Raw genomic sequence first — 20395 nt, 5'->3', positions numbered from 1 at the left:
TACATCGCCTTGCAGTCTGTATTAAGAGGAACAAAACAGTGTAAACCTGTTTTACTCAGTCAGTAGAGTTTTAACCTTTTCATTTGTCTATTTTTATCACTAAAATTGGATTAACCTCACAGAAGGTAGTACAGGTAAGTCAGTATTTTCCTGATGTTAGCTGGTAGATAGTTGCCTCAAGAGTAATGTCCTATAGACTAACTCAGCAGGTAAATGAGATGGGATTATGTTTCGCAGATAAAAAAGGAAATAATTGATGTGATGATTACTCATTTAGATTGGGAGAATCTATGCTTTTCCCTTAAAAAAAAATTCCTAAGCATCTATTATTTTTATCGATTTTACAGGACTTCCAATACGTAGGTATTCAAATTTATCTACATAAACTGCATGACCCTGTCATTTATTAACAACTTAAGTATTTCTGATAAAAACCAATTTATAGTTTTATTCAGATTCAAGTGGCAATGTAGGGTTACCAATTTGCTTTGTTATGCATTTTATTTTATTTTTTAAAATTTTTATTGGAGTATAGTTGATTTACAATATTGTATGCATTTTATTTTAATCACTGATTAGTTTTGAACTTAAAAAAAATTTAAACAGGCAGAGGAATTTAGGGCTGTAAAACATACTTGGCTTGCCTCCAAAATAAAATGTTTTCATTAAAATTCCAAGAATTTTTCCTGTTGCCCAGAGCAGTTCTTTGAATACAATCTGATGTTTAATCAAGCAGTGATACATGATTTTCAAGGTCATTTTTTGTTAGGATAGAAGGAGGAAAGTCAGGAAAATTAATATTCTCAAATACTGATGAAATTTAAAATTAAGTAATGGTGCAAGTAGATCTTATTGCAGATCTTTAAATATCAGAAATTCACATCATTATTTCTACTTCTTAATAATGAGGTTTTAGAAACTGAAACAAATATAGATTTACCTTTTTGAAAAAGTGAATTCTTATGGAATAAAATTTTTTAAAAAAAGATCTTCCTATTTGGCTTCTGAAGCATATATTCATTTGGTTGGGAGGGAATAGTGGATTTACTTTCCTATGTTCTGCTTAGCCTGATGTAAAATAATTTGCACCTTCTTAATATTTGAGGGGTTAGTAGAAGGATAGAAGTCAAGAAGCATGATGGATTGGACTATGAGATAACAGAATGAGTATGAAAATAGTTTAAAAAATATGTGCATGGATAATTAATATCCAACTGTGTAAATGATACTGTAATAATAAAAACTTGACTTTTAGAGAGTCAATTTAACTAGGACTCCAAATCATACTCCTGAAGCTTTATTAGCTCCTCATCATGGCATACAGGTGGCCTACAGGATCCCTCATTGGCCTCTGCCTTTTTCTCCAGCTTCTTCTCAAGCAGCTTCTCCTCGGCTGAACCTGATTCTTCTACCACACTCTTGTTTCTCCACATGAGCCCTCAAGCTGGCCTTCCTTTGCCCTATGCGCTCTACCTGGCGCGCGCTCTCCTGTCTTGGCCGTGGGGCAAACTCTCCTCCTTTACCTTTTCTTCCACCCCAAGGCAGCTGCGTGCCTTTCTTTGTCCTTCTATAGCATGTTCCAGGTTTTCGTTTTTACACTTTCCCCATAACACTGAAATTCTTATGAGCTAGAACTTGGGCTGTGACTTACCTCTGTTCCCAGGACCCGGCATGCAGTAGGTGCTCCCTGGGAATATGGGAATGAACTAGTGAAGCCCACATCCTGCTTTACTGTGTGAACAGAAAATGCTGCAGTCCTTCCTCCTGTCCACCAGGGGTGCTGAGCAAAGAATATGCCCTTTTGAAAAATTAAAGCCATCAGATACTTGCAGGGCAATAGGAACTGTGAGGACTTAAGATAAATCAGGATTACTTATTGCCATCTTTAAAGTTAAATTAAACCATTAGTCCAAGCCAGTGACGAGTGACGACTTCCTTGACCCCTGAGAATAGCAGTATCGATCTGGCAACTTTCCTAATGTTTGGTGGCTCCCACAGTTAGATGCAGTTCCAATTGGAACTGACTTTTTTAACAAACAAATTAGTTCTTTGGGTCCATATTCTGCTCATTCAATTGTGTTAAATTTACACATAACGTTTGAAATATTTTATTCTAAGTTATCTGATAAGAATCCAGTAAACCTCAACCAGAAAAGTACAAGACAAACCCCCAATAATCTAATCAAATGTAATTTCACTTGAGGAACCTAAATATATTGTGAAGACAGCCTTCTTTTTTTTTTTTTTTCCTGTGGTAGGCTGTCTCTTGTGATGACAAGCTCTGTGGACAGCTGATGTTATATATATATTTTTTTCATTTCAACATTTTTTTTAAATTTATTTTTTTATACAGCAGGTTCTTATTAGTTATCCATTTTATACACATTAGTTGTATGTATGTCAATCCCAATCTCCCAATTCATCCCACCACCACCCCCCCTCACCCCCACCCCCGCTCCCCCCACCACTTTCCCCCGATGCGTTTGTTCTCTACATCTGTGTCTCTATTTCTGCCCTGCACATTCAATCCCCTCTTGGCATCTGCTTCTGGGAGGACCTGGACTCACACAGGGGAGACAATACCTCATGGTGAGGACCAAAGGCAACAATGTAATTTCCTTTTGTTCCCATTAAAAGGAAAGCATGAAGACTTTTAAAAATTCTTTTTCTTTAAAAATTTTTAAAAATATACATTCCAGTTACTTTAGCCCACAAAAGGATCTCTGCCTTCTAATTCTTGTAAAACCATTTTCCATGTAGCACATTTGTCACATATCATGCATTGCTTTGCCTTGTTATTTAATCCAGTAGGTGATATGTTCAGGAAAGTTAGGATTCATGTTTTCATCTTCTCGCATTTCCTTCTCAGAACCTAGCCCAGTGCTATATAAGTAGGAGGTGCTCAATAAATACACGCTGATGATTCAGTGCATTTCGATATCCTTATGTGAGGACTCTCTGGTCCTCTTGCAGCCTCCATCTGTTCCTCGCTCAGTCCCTTGCCTTCATGCAGCGTGCTTCACAGTCAGATTCCTAGTATGATGAGGCCTAACCCCTTTCCAGATTTCCCTTGCTGCTGCTCCCCCTGTAGCACAGAGTCGGTCCTACACTGCTGCCTCAAGGGTTGCCTTCTCCCCAAGTCTGCCACAGGACACCAAGCTTTATTGCTCTCTGCTTCTATTGAAGCAGAAAGGTAAACTTTTCTGATAAAGCAGTTTTAAATATTTAACAAGGTATTTAACTGTGCACACCTTTACGTCTAATTTTGCAGGGTAAAGCAAAGCTGATAAGATATTTTCTAGGCTCCTTAATTACCTTTCCATTTTTTTCCCCACTTTCTAGCAGGTTTTCTACTGGCTAGATCACAAAGCAACCAAGATTGTGTTGATTAGTTATTGGGAAGTGGGAAAAATTGATCTTAGTTCAAGTCAACATTTTTGGAATATCTATTGTGTACACAAACCATAGGTGTTATGGAAAATTCAAAAGTGAACAAGGTAAAAAAGCTTGTGTTCTGGGGGAAGGGAGGGCAAACATATGCCCAAATAATTATATATGGACATATATATATATATGCCCAAATATATATATATAATATATTATAAATATAATAAATAATAAATATATTATATAAAAATATATTATATATATAATATATATATATGCCCAAATAACCATAATTGAATATGGTAAGTACATAATAATAGAAGTATAAAAGAAAGTGCTTTATAAGAAAGACAAGAGGGAAGTAGGTTCAGAGTTAAACTATCAGGGAAGTCTTCACGAAGGACTTGGCTCTGAAGGAGGAAGGCAGAAAGAACACATGGTTGTAGCTTTATTCATCTGTTTTCAAATTATTATTCTAATAAAATTTTCTATAAAGATCTTCTTTCACTTATAGAAAGGCATGTTAGAAGACTACTAGGTAATTACCACACTTTTGTTTACTAGGTAATTGATACATTATTGGTTGTTTCTTGATTAATAATGACCTTGCCTTCTTGTATTAGCTCCTGGACATAGCCCTTTAAATTAGTATCATGCATTAAGTGTGGTAAACAATGTTTGATAAAAAATTTGATAATAATAAAGGATGGCTGGCTTCTATAGGCTATACACTACTTCTAATGCAATTTAAGATATGCTTTATCTTATCTACGCTTTTTAGGCAGCCTGGATTTTAAAAGCACGAGCACTAACTGAAATGGTGTACATAGATGAAATTGACATAGACCAGGAAGGAATTGCAGAAATGATACTGGATGAAAATGCTATTGCTCAGGTTCCACGTAAGTACTGGTTTTTCAGTTAAGTAAATGAAAAGCCATTAGGAGGAGGAATACTCTCTATGTGTACTTTTTTATAATAAAAATAAGACATATACATGAAACACGTGTATGCATGAAAAAATATTACCTCTTTTCTGCCTTATAGTACAAAGGCACAATTTAATTATATTATCTTAAACTTAAGGTGTGAGATTGATATATAACTATTTTTCAGTAGAAGCCATATTATGCATTTTAAAATATTTTATAAAAAGGTATTCTATCTGAACTGCTTATCTAATATATCAAAGATTGTTTATCTGAGAGTCTAAACACAGGAAGCATCCAAACAACAGAAGTGTTCTAAAAAAATGATAATTTGAAAACATCACTTCACTGTAATAATTGAAGATGATTTGCTCTAATGCATGTTGTGAGGTGATGGAGTGATTTGCTAGGCAGTGAATGTCCATCAGGATTGTCACAATGGCCTAGTCCCAGCTTGCAGGTGTGCTGCTGTGAATGATATTGGATGATTACCATGACATATGGTATCTTGCTGGTAATTTGTTAGTTGTGACAGTTATCAGTCATTTATATATGTTTGGAAGGTAATAGCTGTTTAATGCTTCAGTGGAAATTGAGAAAAAAGTACACGTTTCATGTTAAGATGTCTTTTTCCCCTATCATTTTGCTCTTTTGGAGTTAAAATATCTAAATTCTAGATATTGGGGGTAAATGATCTTTTATTGGGAGAAGAAGTTTGTATGAAAAATAAACTATGAGTATAGAACTGTCATTTTGATGTGTTGGAGCTTTGGAGCCTGCCTGTCTTGAGTTTGAATGCTGGCTCTACTAACAGGTTGACCTGTTTACTTAAATCTCTAAGCCTTTGCTAAATGGTTAGTACTACCTACCTTACAGAATTAGTGTGGAGATTAAATGTAATAACAAAAGTAACATGATAGGTACTCAATAAATATTAATCTCAAACACATTTTTCTAGATACATTTCCTGTTACTAATGTCTTTTTCACCAGGCTAGCACATTTGTGGAAATTGCGTTAGTGGACAGTTCTTACAGATTAATAAATAATATACAAATTGAATTCGCCGTCTCATCTCATAGGTCCTGGAACATCTCTGAAACTCCCTGGAACTAATCAGACAGGAGGGCCTAGTCCAGCTGTCAGGTATGTTCAGTATACTCCTATTTCATTCCCTTTGCCACTAAATATTGACCAGGCTGCATGAGAATCTTCCTTTATTGATCTTCTTTGTATTTTAACAATTTACAATCTTCACAGGCCGATCACTCAAGCTGGAAGACCCATTACAGGTTTCCTTAGACCCACTACACAAAGTGGAAGGCCAGGCACTATGGAACAGGCCATCAGAACACCCAGAACTGCCTACACAGCTCGCCCTATCACCAGCTCATCTGGAAGATTTGTCAGGCTGGGAACGGTAAATTCTGTCAGCTTTACCATAGCCTTGTATGACCAAAGTAATTTATGTTATGTTAATCATTTTTCACTATTTTTATAGTAGAGAATTATATGGAAGATTTTTGCAGGTGATTCTTTTTACTTGTGTTGGCTTTATAATTTTATGCACATTAAACTCAATTTGTGTTTCAAGAGAAAGTTTCAGATTTCTTGTTCTATCATTTTTCCCCATAGGCTTCCATGCTTACAAGTCCTGATGGACCTTTTATAAATTTATCTAGACTGAATTTAACAAAATATGCCCAGAAACCTAAATTGGCAAAGGTATGTACTTAAAATTATTTTATGTTATGAAGTAATGTTCAAACTGTTATCATAGCATTGCAGGAAATGGATAAAAATTTGTGAAGAAAAGATCTTGTCTTGATTGAAATGGAAATGTTTAATTATTCTAATATCTAAAATTTCTCTTAGTATTGAGTTAAGGAAAGTCAATCAGAAATAAAGCCTATATACCATTATAATAGGAAATTCTTTTTCTCCTAATAAAGAACAGCAATTTATAACAAAGAAAGCAGATGTGCAGCACCATCTTTGGGTAATGATGTTTAGGAGATCATCTGTATGTGTGTGTATTTTTCTTTCTCAGCTTGAACTGTTCTCAGAAAAATAATTTTCTATCCTTGTAGGATTTTAGAACTGTCAAAAAGAAGATAAAAAAATGTTCTCTTTCTAATTAGTAATTAATCAGGCATCTCAATAAGGATTACTTGAGCCAGACAGTGGCAAGCCAACTACATTAGTAATTCTAACTATTAAATGCTCCTCTAAATTAAAGAGAAAGTGAGAGTGAGAGAAAAAGTGATAAGAGAGTGAGAAGGGAGAGGGAGAGAAAGGAGGACGTTCGTGACCTTTCCAGTACAGAAAAGTTTAGAGGTGAGCATGGAATAATTCAGAGCCAGGAGCAGTTAGCTTCTGGAAACTGGTGTAAGCCTAGCTCAGGTTTTTAGCTGTAATCTCTATGAATTGTGTGCATGAGTGCTGAGCTCATTCCTATTATCAGTTCTACTGGCGTTTAACATATTTAGTAAATATTAAACACTCTAGGGAAAATGAAAAAGGACACTAGCCATACAGACTTGAAATTTAAATCAGGAAAAGGAATGCCAGTTGGCAAACAAGGAATCAGACTATAATAATGCCAATGATGTTTTTCTTAATTTCTTATTTGATAGCAACCCAGTCAACTTCATTTAGCAAAATCATAAAGTTTTACTTATTTGCCTTTCCTTTATGAGGAATATCTGATTCCTTATCTTTTTAGGCCATTTATTTGAGGTGGCTGAATGGCTACTTAATACCATTGTTGTTTCCTAACCAGGGAGTGTAGTCAGTAGAGGCGTTTCCCTCAAATTAGGATGCTTCCAGGACAGACCTGGTCTATGTTACTAGATTTAGACTGAACTAGATTTTGCACTTATTTAGTGTGTTGTAGAAATAATGCCAGGTTTCTCTGTCTTTGGTCCCCAACTTGCTGTGACTTATCAGGACTCATTTCTAATATTGGCATATTGCTTGGGGTGGCTGGTGACTCCTTGACACTGTCTGGGGTGTTATAACATCCTTTTCATGACAGTGGTAACACCAACTGCTCTCATAACTTTTTTTTTTTTTTTTAATAAGAGAACAAATGGAGGATTAGGAGTAGTTTTCTAAAGTGGGCCTTATCCTGATTTCTTTTTTCTTTTTTTGGTTACCTTCAAGTCATCTCTGTTAATAACCTTGATATCTTTCAGGGGTGCTAGCCTCTTTGCAAGTATAAAATAATGGTATTATGGACAAATGTAGTACCACCGAGAGGTAGTCCGGTAAATGCTTATTTATCCAGATAGGTTGGGGGCAGTATTAGAATAATGATTCTCAGCCCTGGCTGCACATAGAGGCATCTGCACATTAAGGAAAAACGCCCTACTTTACAGTTAAACTGTACTTTGTTTCAGAAAGAACTTCCAGATTTTCCCATGTCTAAAGTGTCATTATTAATATCATAATCACTGTATAATACATGCAGTTTTATGACAGTCCTAAAGTTGGTCTTTTCATTTGTCTCTTTCTGATAAAACAGTATGTGTAATATGAAAAACATTGTTGAATTATTTGAGCTTTCCAGTTCGTATTCTGTGAAAACAGGAATCAGTTATAAGTAGCCTTATTTTAAAATGACTGGTTGTAACAAATGATGGATAGACCCTTTACTTATAAATCCCAGGCACTTTAGAGTACTTTGTTATTTTGGTTCAATCTAGCTGCTGTCAAAATGGCCTTTGAGTTTTGATATAACAATAAAGTACCTTTGTTAAAATAACATCTAATGTATTGTTTGCATTTTTTCTTCACAGGCTTTGTTTGAGTATATCTTTCATCATGAAAATGATGTTAAGACTGTAAGTTTTGAATTTGCACTATTTTTTAATGTGATTTTTATGACTTTGGGGATTTAGATTCTGAAATGTTCTATTTCTTACCTTATAAATAGATGGAATTATGAAGATTGGAGAATTACTGATACTTTCAAATCCACTGTCAGTTCCAATAGGAAACTTTGTATAACTATAGAAGCCGGAAGGCTTGTGCCTGATTCATAGACTAGTAGATCTCCATTAAAGGGCAAGATATAGATAAATGAGAATGCTGCGTAGTATGTTTGTGTTAAAGTTTATTTTTTATACTAATAGTTAGCATTGTTGATCCATTTTCTTCTTTGGTCCATATAGTGATTATAGGTTTACTAATACATGTATTTCTGGTCTCTTTGTAGTGTTCCCCATCTCCTCCCATTTAACATTTTATGATAGAAATTTTCAAACATGTGCAAGTGGAGAGTATAATGAGCCTGTATCAACCATCACCCAGCTTCAACAATAATCAATAATCAGTCATCTTGGTAGCCTTTCAACAGAGAATTTTAAGGTTACATGCTCAGGACTTCTCCATTTGTGTCATTTTTCAACATGCTAATATGCAAATGAGCAGTAACTTCACAAATCTTGTCCAATCAAATGTAGTTAATTCTACAGTGTCTAATGATAGTATTTTCTGTCATTTTCTTATTCAAGGAAAAAACCTTATATATTAAGTATTCAGGAAGACAAAAGCATTTTTCTCAATTGTGTTTTCTGTATGTCAACCATTATGCTATGTGCTAGGAAAACTAATAAAAATATATTTGTTCCTGCCGCTACAAGCCATGTAATCTAGCTGAGGAAATAAAATTGACATAATGAAACAGTTAGAAAGGTAATTGCCGGAATGTGAAATTGTTACCGAAGATCAAGGGGAAAAATCAGGGGATAATATTAGTGAAAATCCATAAAATCAGTAGGATTTGGAAAGAGAGGGAAAAAATGTAAAAGAAGGGTAAAAACATGAGCAGGGTATGGAAAGAGAAATAAATAAACCATATTCTCAAAAATGGGGGTGTCAAAGAGACATTTTAGAGAAAAGTGACAGAACGTGATGCTAGATTTGGTATGGGAGACAAAGGAAAGACACAGCTCAAACTTGCCTCTTAAAGATGCTATAAGAATGACTTACTAACAGAAATGGGATTATTAGGGAAGGAAGTCAGTTTGTAAAGAAGCTGAATAATTCACTTGAAGGCATTTTTAGTTTGAAATTGTGAAAGGCTATCCAAGTGGAGATGTCACTGCATGTATTGGAAGCTCTGGCACTAAAATGTAGGGGGGCCTGGGCCAGATACAGAGTATGGGAGTTATCGGTAATGAAGTGATAGTGGATGTGGTCACATTGAGAAAAGAGAAAACTAAGGTCAGGGCAACTGAGAAACCATGCACATTTCTGTAAATAAAAGTCAGTACATGCCATTTTCACTTAATATAAAGCTGGTCAGAGGGTTTCAGGGTGATATATAAAATCATGTAGTTACACTGTCATTAAAAAGAAACATTCAAATACCATCCCATTTTATAAATGAGTAAATATTTGTAATTACTAGAGTATCATAATGCTATATCCTGACTTTTTGAAGATTAATTCATTTATTGCAGAGACATTTATTCTTTCATCCAACATATTTTGAGCCACTACAATGTGCCAGGCACTGTTCTAGGCCCTGAGATTACAGAGTGAAGCAAGCAGACAAAAATCTCTGCTCTTTTGGAGATTACGTTCCGGTTGGGCAAGGAATAGAGACAGTTAGCAAACTTAAAAATATATAAAATGTCATGGGATAAGCCGTATAAAAATAAAGCAGGGAAACCAGGTAAAAGAATAGATGACATGGGGGAAGATGTCATTTTATGTGGGCTGGGAGGTGGTCAGTGAAGTCCACTCTGAAAAGACATTTAAACAGAGACCTGTATGAAGGGAGACAAACCATATGGTTAGGTGGAGGAAGAGGACGTAGATCAGAGAGAACTTTAACTGCAAAGGCCCTGAATATTAGCATTCTTGGATTGTTTAAGGAACAGTGAGGAGGCCACTGTGGCTGGAGTGAGGTCTTTGACGGGGAAGAGTTGCAGGCAATGGGTTCAGAAAGTTGACAGATCATATGCTGTTTATAGGTCATGGTGATGATGTCTTTATTCATCTTGAAGATGTTGTTCTGCATCTTGGCATTTACATAATTTTGTTGAGGAATGTTGTTTTTTCAGCTCCATTGAAAAAAATAGAATTTGTTCTATGGAAAACTGTATTTCTGCCTTTGAGTTCTTAATAACTTCCTCCCTTCCTCTCCCTTCTTGGGGCAGTATTGGCAATATTGACAAACTGAAGGGGCATGTGGGTTGGTGATTCTGGAATCTTTATTTCCATATGCTCTTTAATTTCATCATGCTGAAGTTGTCGCAACTCTGACAATAGTGAAAGGATGACTTTTTTAAACTTTAGAGGTTGGAGCACTATTACTTAGGAAGGTCACTGGGACGCCCAGTTGGATGTATTCACAAACATGTTGTCGAGATCTGCCAAGGTTCCCTGTTCTTATGGACTTTTATAACCTTACGCCTTTTATTTATGACCTTCTAGGTCTTTATTAATATCTAGATATCGGATTGATTGACTTATTCAAAGATCCTTAAATATAAGTATGTAGTAATTTATTTTAAAAAACCGGGGAAGACTTTAAAGAAATATAGCTCTCTGTAATCTCTTTAAAATTTTAAAATGTTAATAGCTTTTCATTATGAATCTTATTACTATGACAGTTTTGTTTGGTTCTTATTTTCAACGTAAGTCAGAAGTAAAGAATAGAATTAATTCAGTCAACAAATAATTCTTGAGGGCCTCTTAACCGCACAGTGACATTGCAGAACAACAGAGATGTGTTAGGAAGTGGATGCCTGTCCTCAGGGAATTGAGTCCATTTGAAATAGTCACAAGCGGTTTTGTCTAGTGCAGCCCCAGTCTTCAAATGAAGAGTGGTCATTAATATGTAATTTTTTTAACCATTTTTATTCTACATCAGTAATTCATATTAATTTCCTTAATTGGTTTAGACAAACATGTAGGTCCTCCATAGGAACCATATCTGAAAGCAAAATCAGCAGCCTGTAATCAGCACTAAGTCTAATCTTGGAAAAATTAGAATGTGTAAAAAAAATTTAGAATGACATATATTTTTCTGAAAAATAGAAGGTCTGTTATATTAAACATGAAAGTGAATCTGATCTATTCGCTGGAACAGGTCTTTTAAAGGATTAAGTTAAAATGAATATATTCAGATATTTACAGTTTACTCCTGAACTGAGCTGATTGAAATATGGTTTTCTCATATTTCCAGAGATAATGATAATTGAAATTATACTTTTTTTCTTCATTTTTCACTTCCATTTTTACCCCTTGCTTGGGGAAAAAAAGAAAAATAAGCATATGAACATAGTGTGTAGTGTGTTTTAAATTTCCATAGCTTTCAAGTAGAGGTGTTGATTTTTCAAGTCCATTAGAACCTCAGCATGGTGACACCATTCCTTTATAAATAGTTTGCATATTTAGAAGTCTCCCCTGGAGCGAGGGAAGATGAGGAACACAAGGAAAGTTATTTATTTTGCAGTAGGAGATTCAAGGAGCTCTTCTGGCATTCATTTCAGAAAAGAGTTAATAATAAGAAATGGGCAATAATATGGGATGCATTCTGAGATTATAGAACTGAAAATCTAAGAGTTACTTTAACTGAGCTGTTGGATATTGTCATGATGTTAACACTGACTAAAGAATAAAAGGTTTTCAACCTTAAGAGAAAGAATAACAAGTATTATTAAAAAATCAGAATTCTTTTTAAACTAATAACCTGAGTTTTTATTCACCACATCTTTCTATGAGCTTCAGATTTCTGTGAGCTTTCAATTTGTATAAAGATTGATTTGCTTTCCTCTCTGTCCAAATGGTTTCCACTTTTTTGGTATAGAATCCTAATTCCTAATGAGATGTCTCTTGTCTGATCTTAAATAATCACTAGAAGGAACAAACTAGAAGACGTTAGAGAGAAAGGGATAAACGCATGTAAAATACAAAAGCAGTTAAGAAGATCTTTTTCAGTCTGCAGCGAAGGAAAGTCTGACCTTTAGAATTACTGGCATGTAAGGTAATGTCAGAATAATGGAATGATGGTTGTTAAAAGATGGCAGTTACCCAAGTACCCCAGCTCCTTTCACTCTTCTTCATCACCCTGTTTTCAAACCTTCTTCTATCTGCATACTTGATCTTTCTCTATTTCTCTATACCTGTCTTTAAAGTGGGGCCTGCAGTTGGGCCTGCCTTACGTGGTAAAGGCTTGACTCCCACTGGGTTTGGAGGCATTTTGGTTGGGAGAGGGTAAAACTTAAGGATTTTTAAATACCAGTTTTGTAACTTGTATATTAAAATTGTTTTCAAATAGACTGTACATCTGCTTCCCTTTGATCACTGTTTATTTCTCATCTGCTGTCAGTCCCCTGGTCTGGAACTGATTATTTAGGGAAGATTGGTGGGGCCATCTGGAGACATGAGCAACTTGAGTTTCTGTCTGATTTCTAATACATGTTTTGATTGATGCTAATTATATGGTTTATTCCATTATTTATTGTTTCTGTTTATTGTTAGAAAAGAAAATCCTAATCTAAAATGAATTGTTTTTCAAAGGCTTTGGATTTGGCTGCCCTTTCCACAGAGCATTCTCAGTACAAGGACTGGTGGTGGAAAGTGCAGATTGGAAAATGTTACTACAGGTAAAATTTTGATTATTTGGAAAAGGCTTAGAAGCAGCAACATATTTTAGAGTCTCAAATCTGGTAACCTTTTCTGGGGGATAGATTTCCTCATGAAGAAATGAGAACTGTGTCTTTGGCTTACGTGAGGAAGCATTTACTTAGTAATCCCATGATGGCACTAAGAACTGACACCTTTAGAATAGTAAAATTTTAGAGCTGGGAAGGGGAAACTTTGAGACCATCACGTCCAACACTCCTTTTCAGATGAGGAAGCTGAGGCCAGAGAGAGGTTGTGATTTGCATCAGGAACTAGTCAGTAACAGACCTGGGACTAGAATCAAGTCTGTTCTCACTCCACTCCTCTTGGCTCTCAAGTCTTTCCTCCCTCCCTCCCTCCCTCTCTCCCTCCCTCCTTCCTTCCTTCTTAATTTTTATTGGAGTATAGTTGATTTACAATGTTGTGTTAGTTTCAAGTGTGCAGCAAAGTGAATCAGTTATACATACACATATATCCACTTTTTTTTTTTTTTTTTAGATTCTTTCCCCATCAAGTTTTTATTTCTACTGATGCCTCACATCTGTAAAGTGCTTTATAGTTGAGATAGCTTGTCCACGCATTACATTATCTCACTTAAATCTTACGGCACTTTGGATATAGTTGCTATTATTAACCCTTTGTCCAGATGAGAGAAATTGAGCCTCAGAAAGATAAAGTGACTTTCCAAAATTCATGTAGCTAATATGTGGCAGAACGAGAATTTGAGCTCAGCTTTCTGATGCCAGTTCTTTTACTATTTGCACAATCCCATGGTGTTTCTCTAGGATCTAAATAGTCTTACACTAATTCACTTAATGTTTAAACACATTTTAAAGCAAATTAATTGAGAGATTAAAAAAAGTTGTAATAATTTATGAATATTATATAGCAACTGGTAAATAGGATCTGAAATGATTGCTTGATATTGAAATGCACTTGGAGCATTTGAAAAATAGAGACAAATGAACAATTATATTTTATAAAGATAAATATGTCTTTTATTATTCAAAAACAAGGTAGACTAGGTACTGTGAGCATCCTTCGATGGTTATTAACTTTAGTTATTAGTTAAACACTGTGAGGAAAAGGAAATATATAAATAGAATAAAAAGGATGCTTATTCTTCTACTATGGAAATTAAGACTATTTTCCATTTAGATATTTCACATAGAACTCTGAAGTATTTTTTCCTACTGTTAGACTGAGGAAGTATTTTCTGCTAAAAGGTAATTTTGGGCCATTATAACATTAAACTCTTATGAATATAATTTCTGAAGACAAGCTTGAAATCTTGAGCCTCTAAGCAAAACTCTCAGAAATCTATAATAATGAAAGAAAAGCACAACTTGGATTCCTTCTGCCATCCATATAAGGTGGCATTTAAATGAGTATATTTTGTCATATTAATTATTGTTCTCCTCTGTTCCTTAATAGCTTCTTGTCTTATTATGTATTCAGCATTCATTCATTTATTCATTCGCTCAAATGGCTTACAGTTGAATGGAGGAGAGAGAACAGGAAACAATTATAAATGTGGTTCCCATTATGATAGAAGCAAGTGCAGGGTGCAGTGAGAGCCCAGAGAAAGAGGTCAAGGATGGTTTGCCAGAGGATGTAGCCCCATATTGACTTCTGTCTCTTTGCTCCTGATCATTAAGTTCTACTGGTTCTTCCTCTGCAGTAGCTCTTACAGTTGCTCCACTACTACCCATTCCCACTCCAGTGCTTTAATCCTGGCTTTTAGTGTCATTTGTTTGAATTGCTACATTAGGTTCTTATCTGGGTTTTCTGCCTCCATTTTCTTGTCCCATCAATCCTTCCTGTACACCCCACTGTCAGAGTAACTGTTGCAAAAAAACCCAGCTCTTGTTGGATTCTTTGGTTAATCTCCATTATGTCTGAAATGAAGTCTGGATTTTAAGTGTGGCACCCATGATTTTGTCCCGGTCTACAGCTTTGCACTTTTCTGTTACTTCTCTCATTCCTTGTTGTGTTTTCCTTTTCACTTAAACCCAACAACTCAGCACTCCCCTAACATGCTGTGTACTTTCCTGCTTGTGTGCTTATGCTGATAATTTGCTTCCATCAGAGATACTCCCTCACCCCCACCCCATCCTATCTAGCTGTCAAAATCTTGCCTGTTAACTTCCTTGCTGAAACTGTCTTAGTTTGCTCCTCCTCTGTGCTCTCAAAACACTTTTTTTCTCATTGGCCATAATGCAATTAAATTTATTTTAACATATGTTTTGTTTCAATCTTTACTGGTGCCTTCACAACATGGTTGTTATCTTCATTTTTGCAACTCCTTACCATCATTAAATGTGCATGCAGTTGATCCCTGACAGTGTTTATTGAATTAAATTGGAGAGAAAAAGTTGGCGGTTGGTGGAGATCGTCTCTGGGCTCTGATTCTTTGATATTGTCCTGTGTTTATGAACTTGACTGGTGTTTTCATTATTCCTAGACTTTCTTTACATATGGCGCCCACTCCATTTCCTTTGCACAGGAACCCATGTGATAAATTCCTTTTTGATAGGACTAGAAGAAATGATCTCTTAAGGGTACAGTAGTAAAACACATATGACTCATTCTTCTTTCCTTTCTTTGGTTTCCAGGTAGTTCAATAGCTCTGATTGCTTGTTTGCTTTTTAATTTGTTTATTCTCCATTGTTTTTTTAAAAAATCTATTTCTGTTTTCATATTCTTATTTTACATGTATCTTTTTATTGTAATCCCTTTTAAATCGTTTTTCGAAAGAGACAACTTAGTTACAAATATACAGACTCTCATGGATAATTAGGTGTTCATGGAATTCAGTGACTGAACTTCAGCCACGTGTTTAAGACTTGAATGTTCAGTTGAAGCTTTGTATATAAATATAAAGCTGTTCTTCAGAACTTCAGAGTTCTCTGATAACATTTTATGAATACTCCTTGTAAAAGTTGTGGGACCTTTGGAGTGGTAGGGGCTTCTACCACATCCTCTAACTTTAGGCCAGATTTTGGGATCACTTTTAACCTCATTGTCCCACATTGTCCATTGGTGTGGCTATACCCAAATAGCTGGGTATAGCCATGCCAGTACTTGAGGCTTAGGTTAGGAAAAAAGAACAAAGCTATTCTTTCAAGAATGAAAGTAACATAATGGACCATATTGTATGTTGTTTTGACTTTATTTTACAAAGTAAAAGCATTATCATAAAGTGCCTAAGTAGCTCTTAGATGTCTGGGGATGAGTAGTTATGAGAAAGCCCAACAGATCTATTAAGGACAGGCTGAAGTGTGCTTTAATGATTGATTTCATTTCCCTGGGCAGAAGAAGTGGGTGTTCACATCAGGACAGTTATATTTAGGCAAGGAACAAGTCTGAAGTTCATAGACTAGATACAAAAAAAGGAAAAGAAAATGTTTGTAGAATAATAAAATGGTACAGCTATTTTACTCAAGTGGCAATTACTATTTACCTCAAAATTGTTTAGAGTTTAAAAATGGGATTATGCAAAGTCAAAAAATACCTTGAAATAAGTGAAAATGGGAATACAACACACCAAAACTTATGGGATGCAGCAAAAGCGGTCCTAAGAGGGAAGTTCCTAGCAATAAATGCCTACTCAAGAAACAAGAAAATTCTCAGATAAACAAACTAACTTTACTCCTCAAGGAACTAGAAAAAGAAGGACAAATGAAACCCAGAGTTAGTAGAAAGAAGGAAATAACAAAGATCAGAGAAGAAATAAATGAAATAGAGATTAAAAAGACAGTAGAAAAGATCGATGAAACCAAGAACTAGTTCTTTGAAAAGATAAGCAAAATTAACAGACCTTTAGCTAGACTCACCAAGAAGAAAAGAGAGAGTACTCAAATAAATACAATCAGAAATGAAAGAGGAGATGTTACAACTGATACCACAGAAATACAGAGGATCATAAGAGACTACTATGAACAATTATAGGCCACCAAAGTGGACAGCCTAGAAGAAATGGATGCATTACTAGAAACATAAAACCTTCCAGGACTGAGTCATAGAAATAGAAAATCTGAACAGACCAAGTACTAGTAAGGAGATTGAATCAGTAATTTAAAAACTCCCTACAAACAGAAGTTCAGGACAAGAGAGCTTCACAGGTAAATTCTGCCATTCAAAGAAGAATTAATACCAATCTTTCTCAAACTGTTTCACAAAATAGAAGAGGAGGGAACACTTTTGAACTTATTTTATGGGGCCAGCATTTCCCTGATACCTAAACCAAACAAGGACACCACAGGAAAAGAAAATTACAGGCCAATATCACTGATGAACATGGATGCAAAAATCCTCAACAAAATATTAGCACATCAAATTCAACATTACACTAAAAGGATCATAACCATGATTAAGTGGGATTTATTCCAGGGATGCAGGGATGGTTCAATATATGCAAATCAACCAATGTGATACACCACATTAACAAAATGAAGGATAAAGATCACATGATCATCTCAGTAGATGCAGAAAAAGCATTTGACAAAATTCAACATCCATTTATGATAAAAACTCCTAACAAAGCGGGCGTAGAGCAAATGTACCTCAATATAGTAAAGGCCGTACATGACAGGCCTGCAGCTAAAGTCATACTCATTGGTGGAAATCTGAAAGATTTTGCTCTAAGATGAGGAATAAGATAAGGATGCCCACTCTCACCATTTTTATTCAACATAGTATTAGAGGTCCTATCCAGAGAAGTTTAGGCAAGAAAAAGAAATAAAAGGCATCCAAATCAGAAAGGAAGAAGTAAAACTGTCTGTTTACAGATGACATGATACTATATATAGAATATCCTAAAGACTACACCAAAAAACTATTGGAACTAATAAGTGAATTCAGTAAATTTGTAGGATACAAAATGAATATACAGAAATTTGTTGCTTTCTGTACACTAATAAACTATCAGAGAAATTAAGAAAACAATCCCAATTACAATAGCATCAAAAAATAAAATAAAATAACTTGGAATAAATTTAACCAAGGAGTTGAAACACCTGTACACCAAAAACTATAAGATATTGATGAAAAAAACTGATGAAGGCATAAGTAAATTGAAAGATATTTCACATTCATGGATTAGAAGAATTATTATTGTTGAAATGTCCATACTACCTGAAGCAATCTACAGATTCAGTGCAATCCCTATCAAAATTACAATGGCATTTTTCAAAGAAATAGAACAAACAATCCTAAAATTTGTATGGAACCACAACAGACCCTGAAGAACTAAAACAACCTTGAGAAAGAAAAACAAAGCTGGAGGCATCACATTCCCTGACTTCAAACCAAATTACAAAGCTATAGGGATTGTATAAAGTAGATAACTAATGAGAACCTGCTGTATAAAAAATAAATAAATAAAATTAAATTAAAAAAAAAGCTATAGGGATCAAAACAGTATGCTGTTGGCATAAAAACAGACACATAGATCAATGGAACAGAATACAGAGCCCAGAAAAAACCCATGCACATGTGGTCAATTAATTTACAAAAGAGGGACTTCCCTGGTGACGCAGTGGTTAAGAATCCGCCTGCCAATGCAGGGGACACGGGTTCGAGCCCTGGTCCGGGAAGATCCCACATGCTGAGGAACAACAGCCCTTGTGCCACGACTACTGAGACTGCGCTCTAGAGCCCATGAGCCGCAACTACTGAGCCTGAATGCCACAACTACTGAAGCCCGTGTGCCTAGAGCCTGTGCTCTGCAACAAGAGAAGCCGCTGCAATGAGAAGCCCAGGCACCGCAATGAAGAGTAACCCCCCTCACTGCAACTAGAGTAAGCCTGTGCGCAGCAACGAAGACCCAATGCAGCCAAAAACAAATTAATTAATTTAAAAAAATTTATAAAAAGTCAAGAATGTACAATGGGGAAAGGACAGTCTCTTCAATAAATTGGGTTGGGAAATAGGACAGCCACATGCAAAAGAATGATGGACCACCATCTTACACCATATACAAAACTAACTCAAAATGGATTAAAGATTGAATATAAGACCTGAAATCATAAAACTCCTAGAAGAAAACATATGCAGTAAGCTCCTTAACAGTGGTCTTGGTGATGAGTTTTTGGATTTGACACCAAAAGCAAAGGTAACAAAAGCAAAAATAAACAAGTGAGACTTTTTCAAACTAAAAAGCTACTGCACAGCAAAGGAAACCATGAACAAAATGAAAAGCCAACCTACCAAATGGGAAAAAATATTTGCAAATCATATATCCAAAAGGGGTTAACATCTAACATATATTAAAAAACTCATGAAAGTAAATAGTAAAAAAAAAAAAAAATCTGATTAAAAAATGGGCAGAGGCTCTGAATAGATATTTTTCTGAAGAAGACATTACAGATGGCCAACAGGTACATGAAAGGGTGCTCAACATCACTAATCATCAGGGAAACTCAAACCAAAACTGCAATGAGATATCACCTTACATTTGTTAGAATGGCTATTATTGAAAAGATGAAAAATAGCAAGTGTTGGTAGTATGTGAAGAAAAGGGAACCCTCATGCACTGTTGGTGGGAATGTAAGTTGGTGCAGCCATATGGGAAACAGTATGGAGGTTCCTCAAAAAATTAAAAATGGAACTACCATATGCTTCAGCAATTCTAGTTCTGGGTATTTATCTGAAGAAAGTGAAAACACTGACTCAAAGAAAAGATATCTACATCACCATGTTCATTGCAGCATTATTTACAATAACCAAGATATGGAAACAACCTAAGTGCCCATCAACAGATGAATGGATAAAGAAATATATATATATAATATATATATATGTGTGTGTGTGTATATATGTATATATGCAATGGAATATTATTCAGCCATGAAAAAGAATGAAGTCTTGCCATTTGCGATGGCATGGATGGACCTTGAGGGCATTATGCTAAGTGAAATAAGTCTCATAGAGAAAGACAAATACTGTATGATCTCACTTATGTGAGGAATCTAAAAAAATAAAGAACAAAGCTTATAGATACAGGGAACAGATTGGTGGTTGACAGAGCTGGAGGGTAGGGGGTGGGCAAGTGAGTATAGGGAGTCAAAAGGTACAAACATCCAGTTATAAAATAAACAAGTCATGGGAATGTCACATACAGCATTGCAGCAATAGTTAATCCTGTATTGCATGTTTGAAAGTTGCTAAAAAAGTAAACCTTAAAAGTTCCCATCACAAGAAAAAATTCTGTAACTATGTATGGTGACGGATGTTAATTAGACTTACTGTGATGATCATTTTGCAATATATGCGAATATCAAATTATTATGTTGTACACCTGAAATTAATATAATGTTGTATGTCAGTTATACCTCACTTTAAAAAAATGGGCTTTTATCTCAAAGCAGATGTTTTCAAAGAAATGTCATCTTCAGTTCTTCCAATAAAATGGAGGCTCTAAGCATTTATTGAGGT

General features: G+C 35.3%; 1 protein-coding gene across 1 annotated transcript in view; it reads left to right on the top strand.

Annotated features, from left to right (window-relative positions):
• The window catches only part of TTC8 (tetratricopeptide repeat domain 8), a 47965-nt gene that overhangs the window by 9092 nt on the left and 18478 nt on the right, over nt 1-20395 (top strand). The window contains exons 2-7 of the mRNA XM_068556346.1: nt 4169-4289; nt 5398-5461; nt 5576-5735; nt 5951-6040; nt 8116-8160; nt 12854-12939. Of these exons, the coding sequence (XP_068412447.1) occupies nt 4169-4289; nt 5398-5461; nt 5576-5735; nt 5951-6040; nt 8116-8160; nt 12854-12939 (566 nt within the window). The remainder of the gene's footprint in view (nt 1-4168; nt 4290-5397; nt 5462-5575; nt 5736-5950; nt 6041-8115; nt 8161-12853; nt 12940-20395) is intronic.

The sequence above is a fragment of the Eschrichtius robustus genome, chromosome 1 (genome assembly GCF_028021215.1).
Source record: "Eschrichtius robustus isolate mEscRob2 chromosome 1, mEscRob2.pri, whole genome shotgun sequence".
Classification (NCBI taxonomy): Eukaryota; Metazoa; Chordata; class Mammalia; order Artiodactyla; family Eschrichtiidae; genus Eschrichtius; species Eschrichtius robustus.
This window is presented reverse-complemented; position numbering and strand designations above follow the sequence as displayed.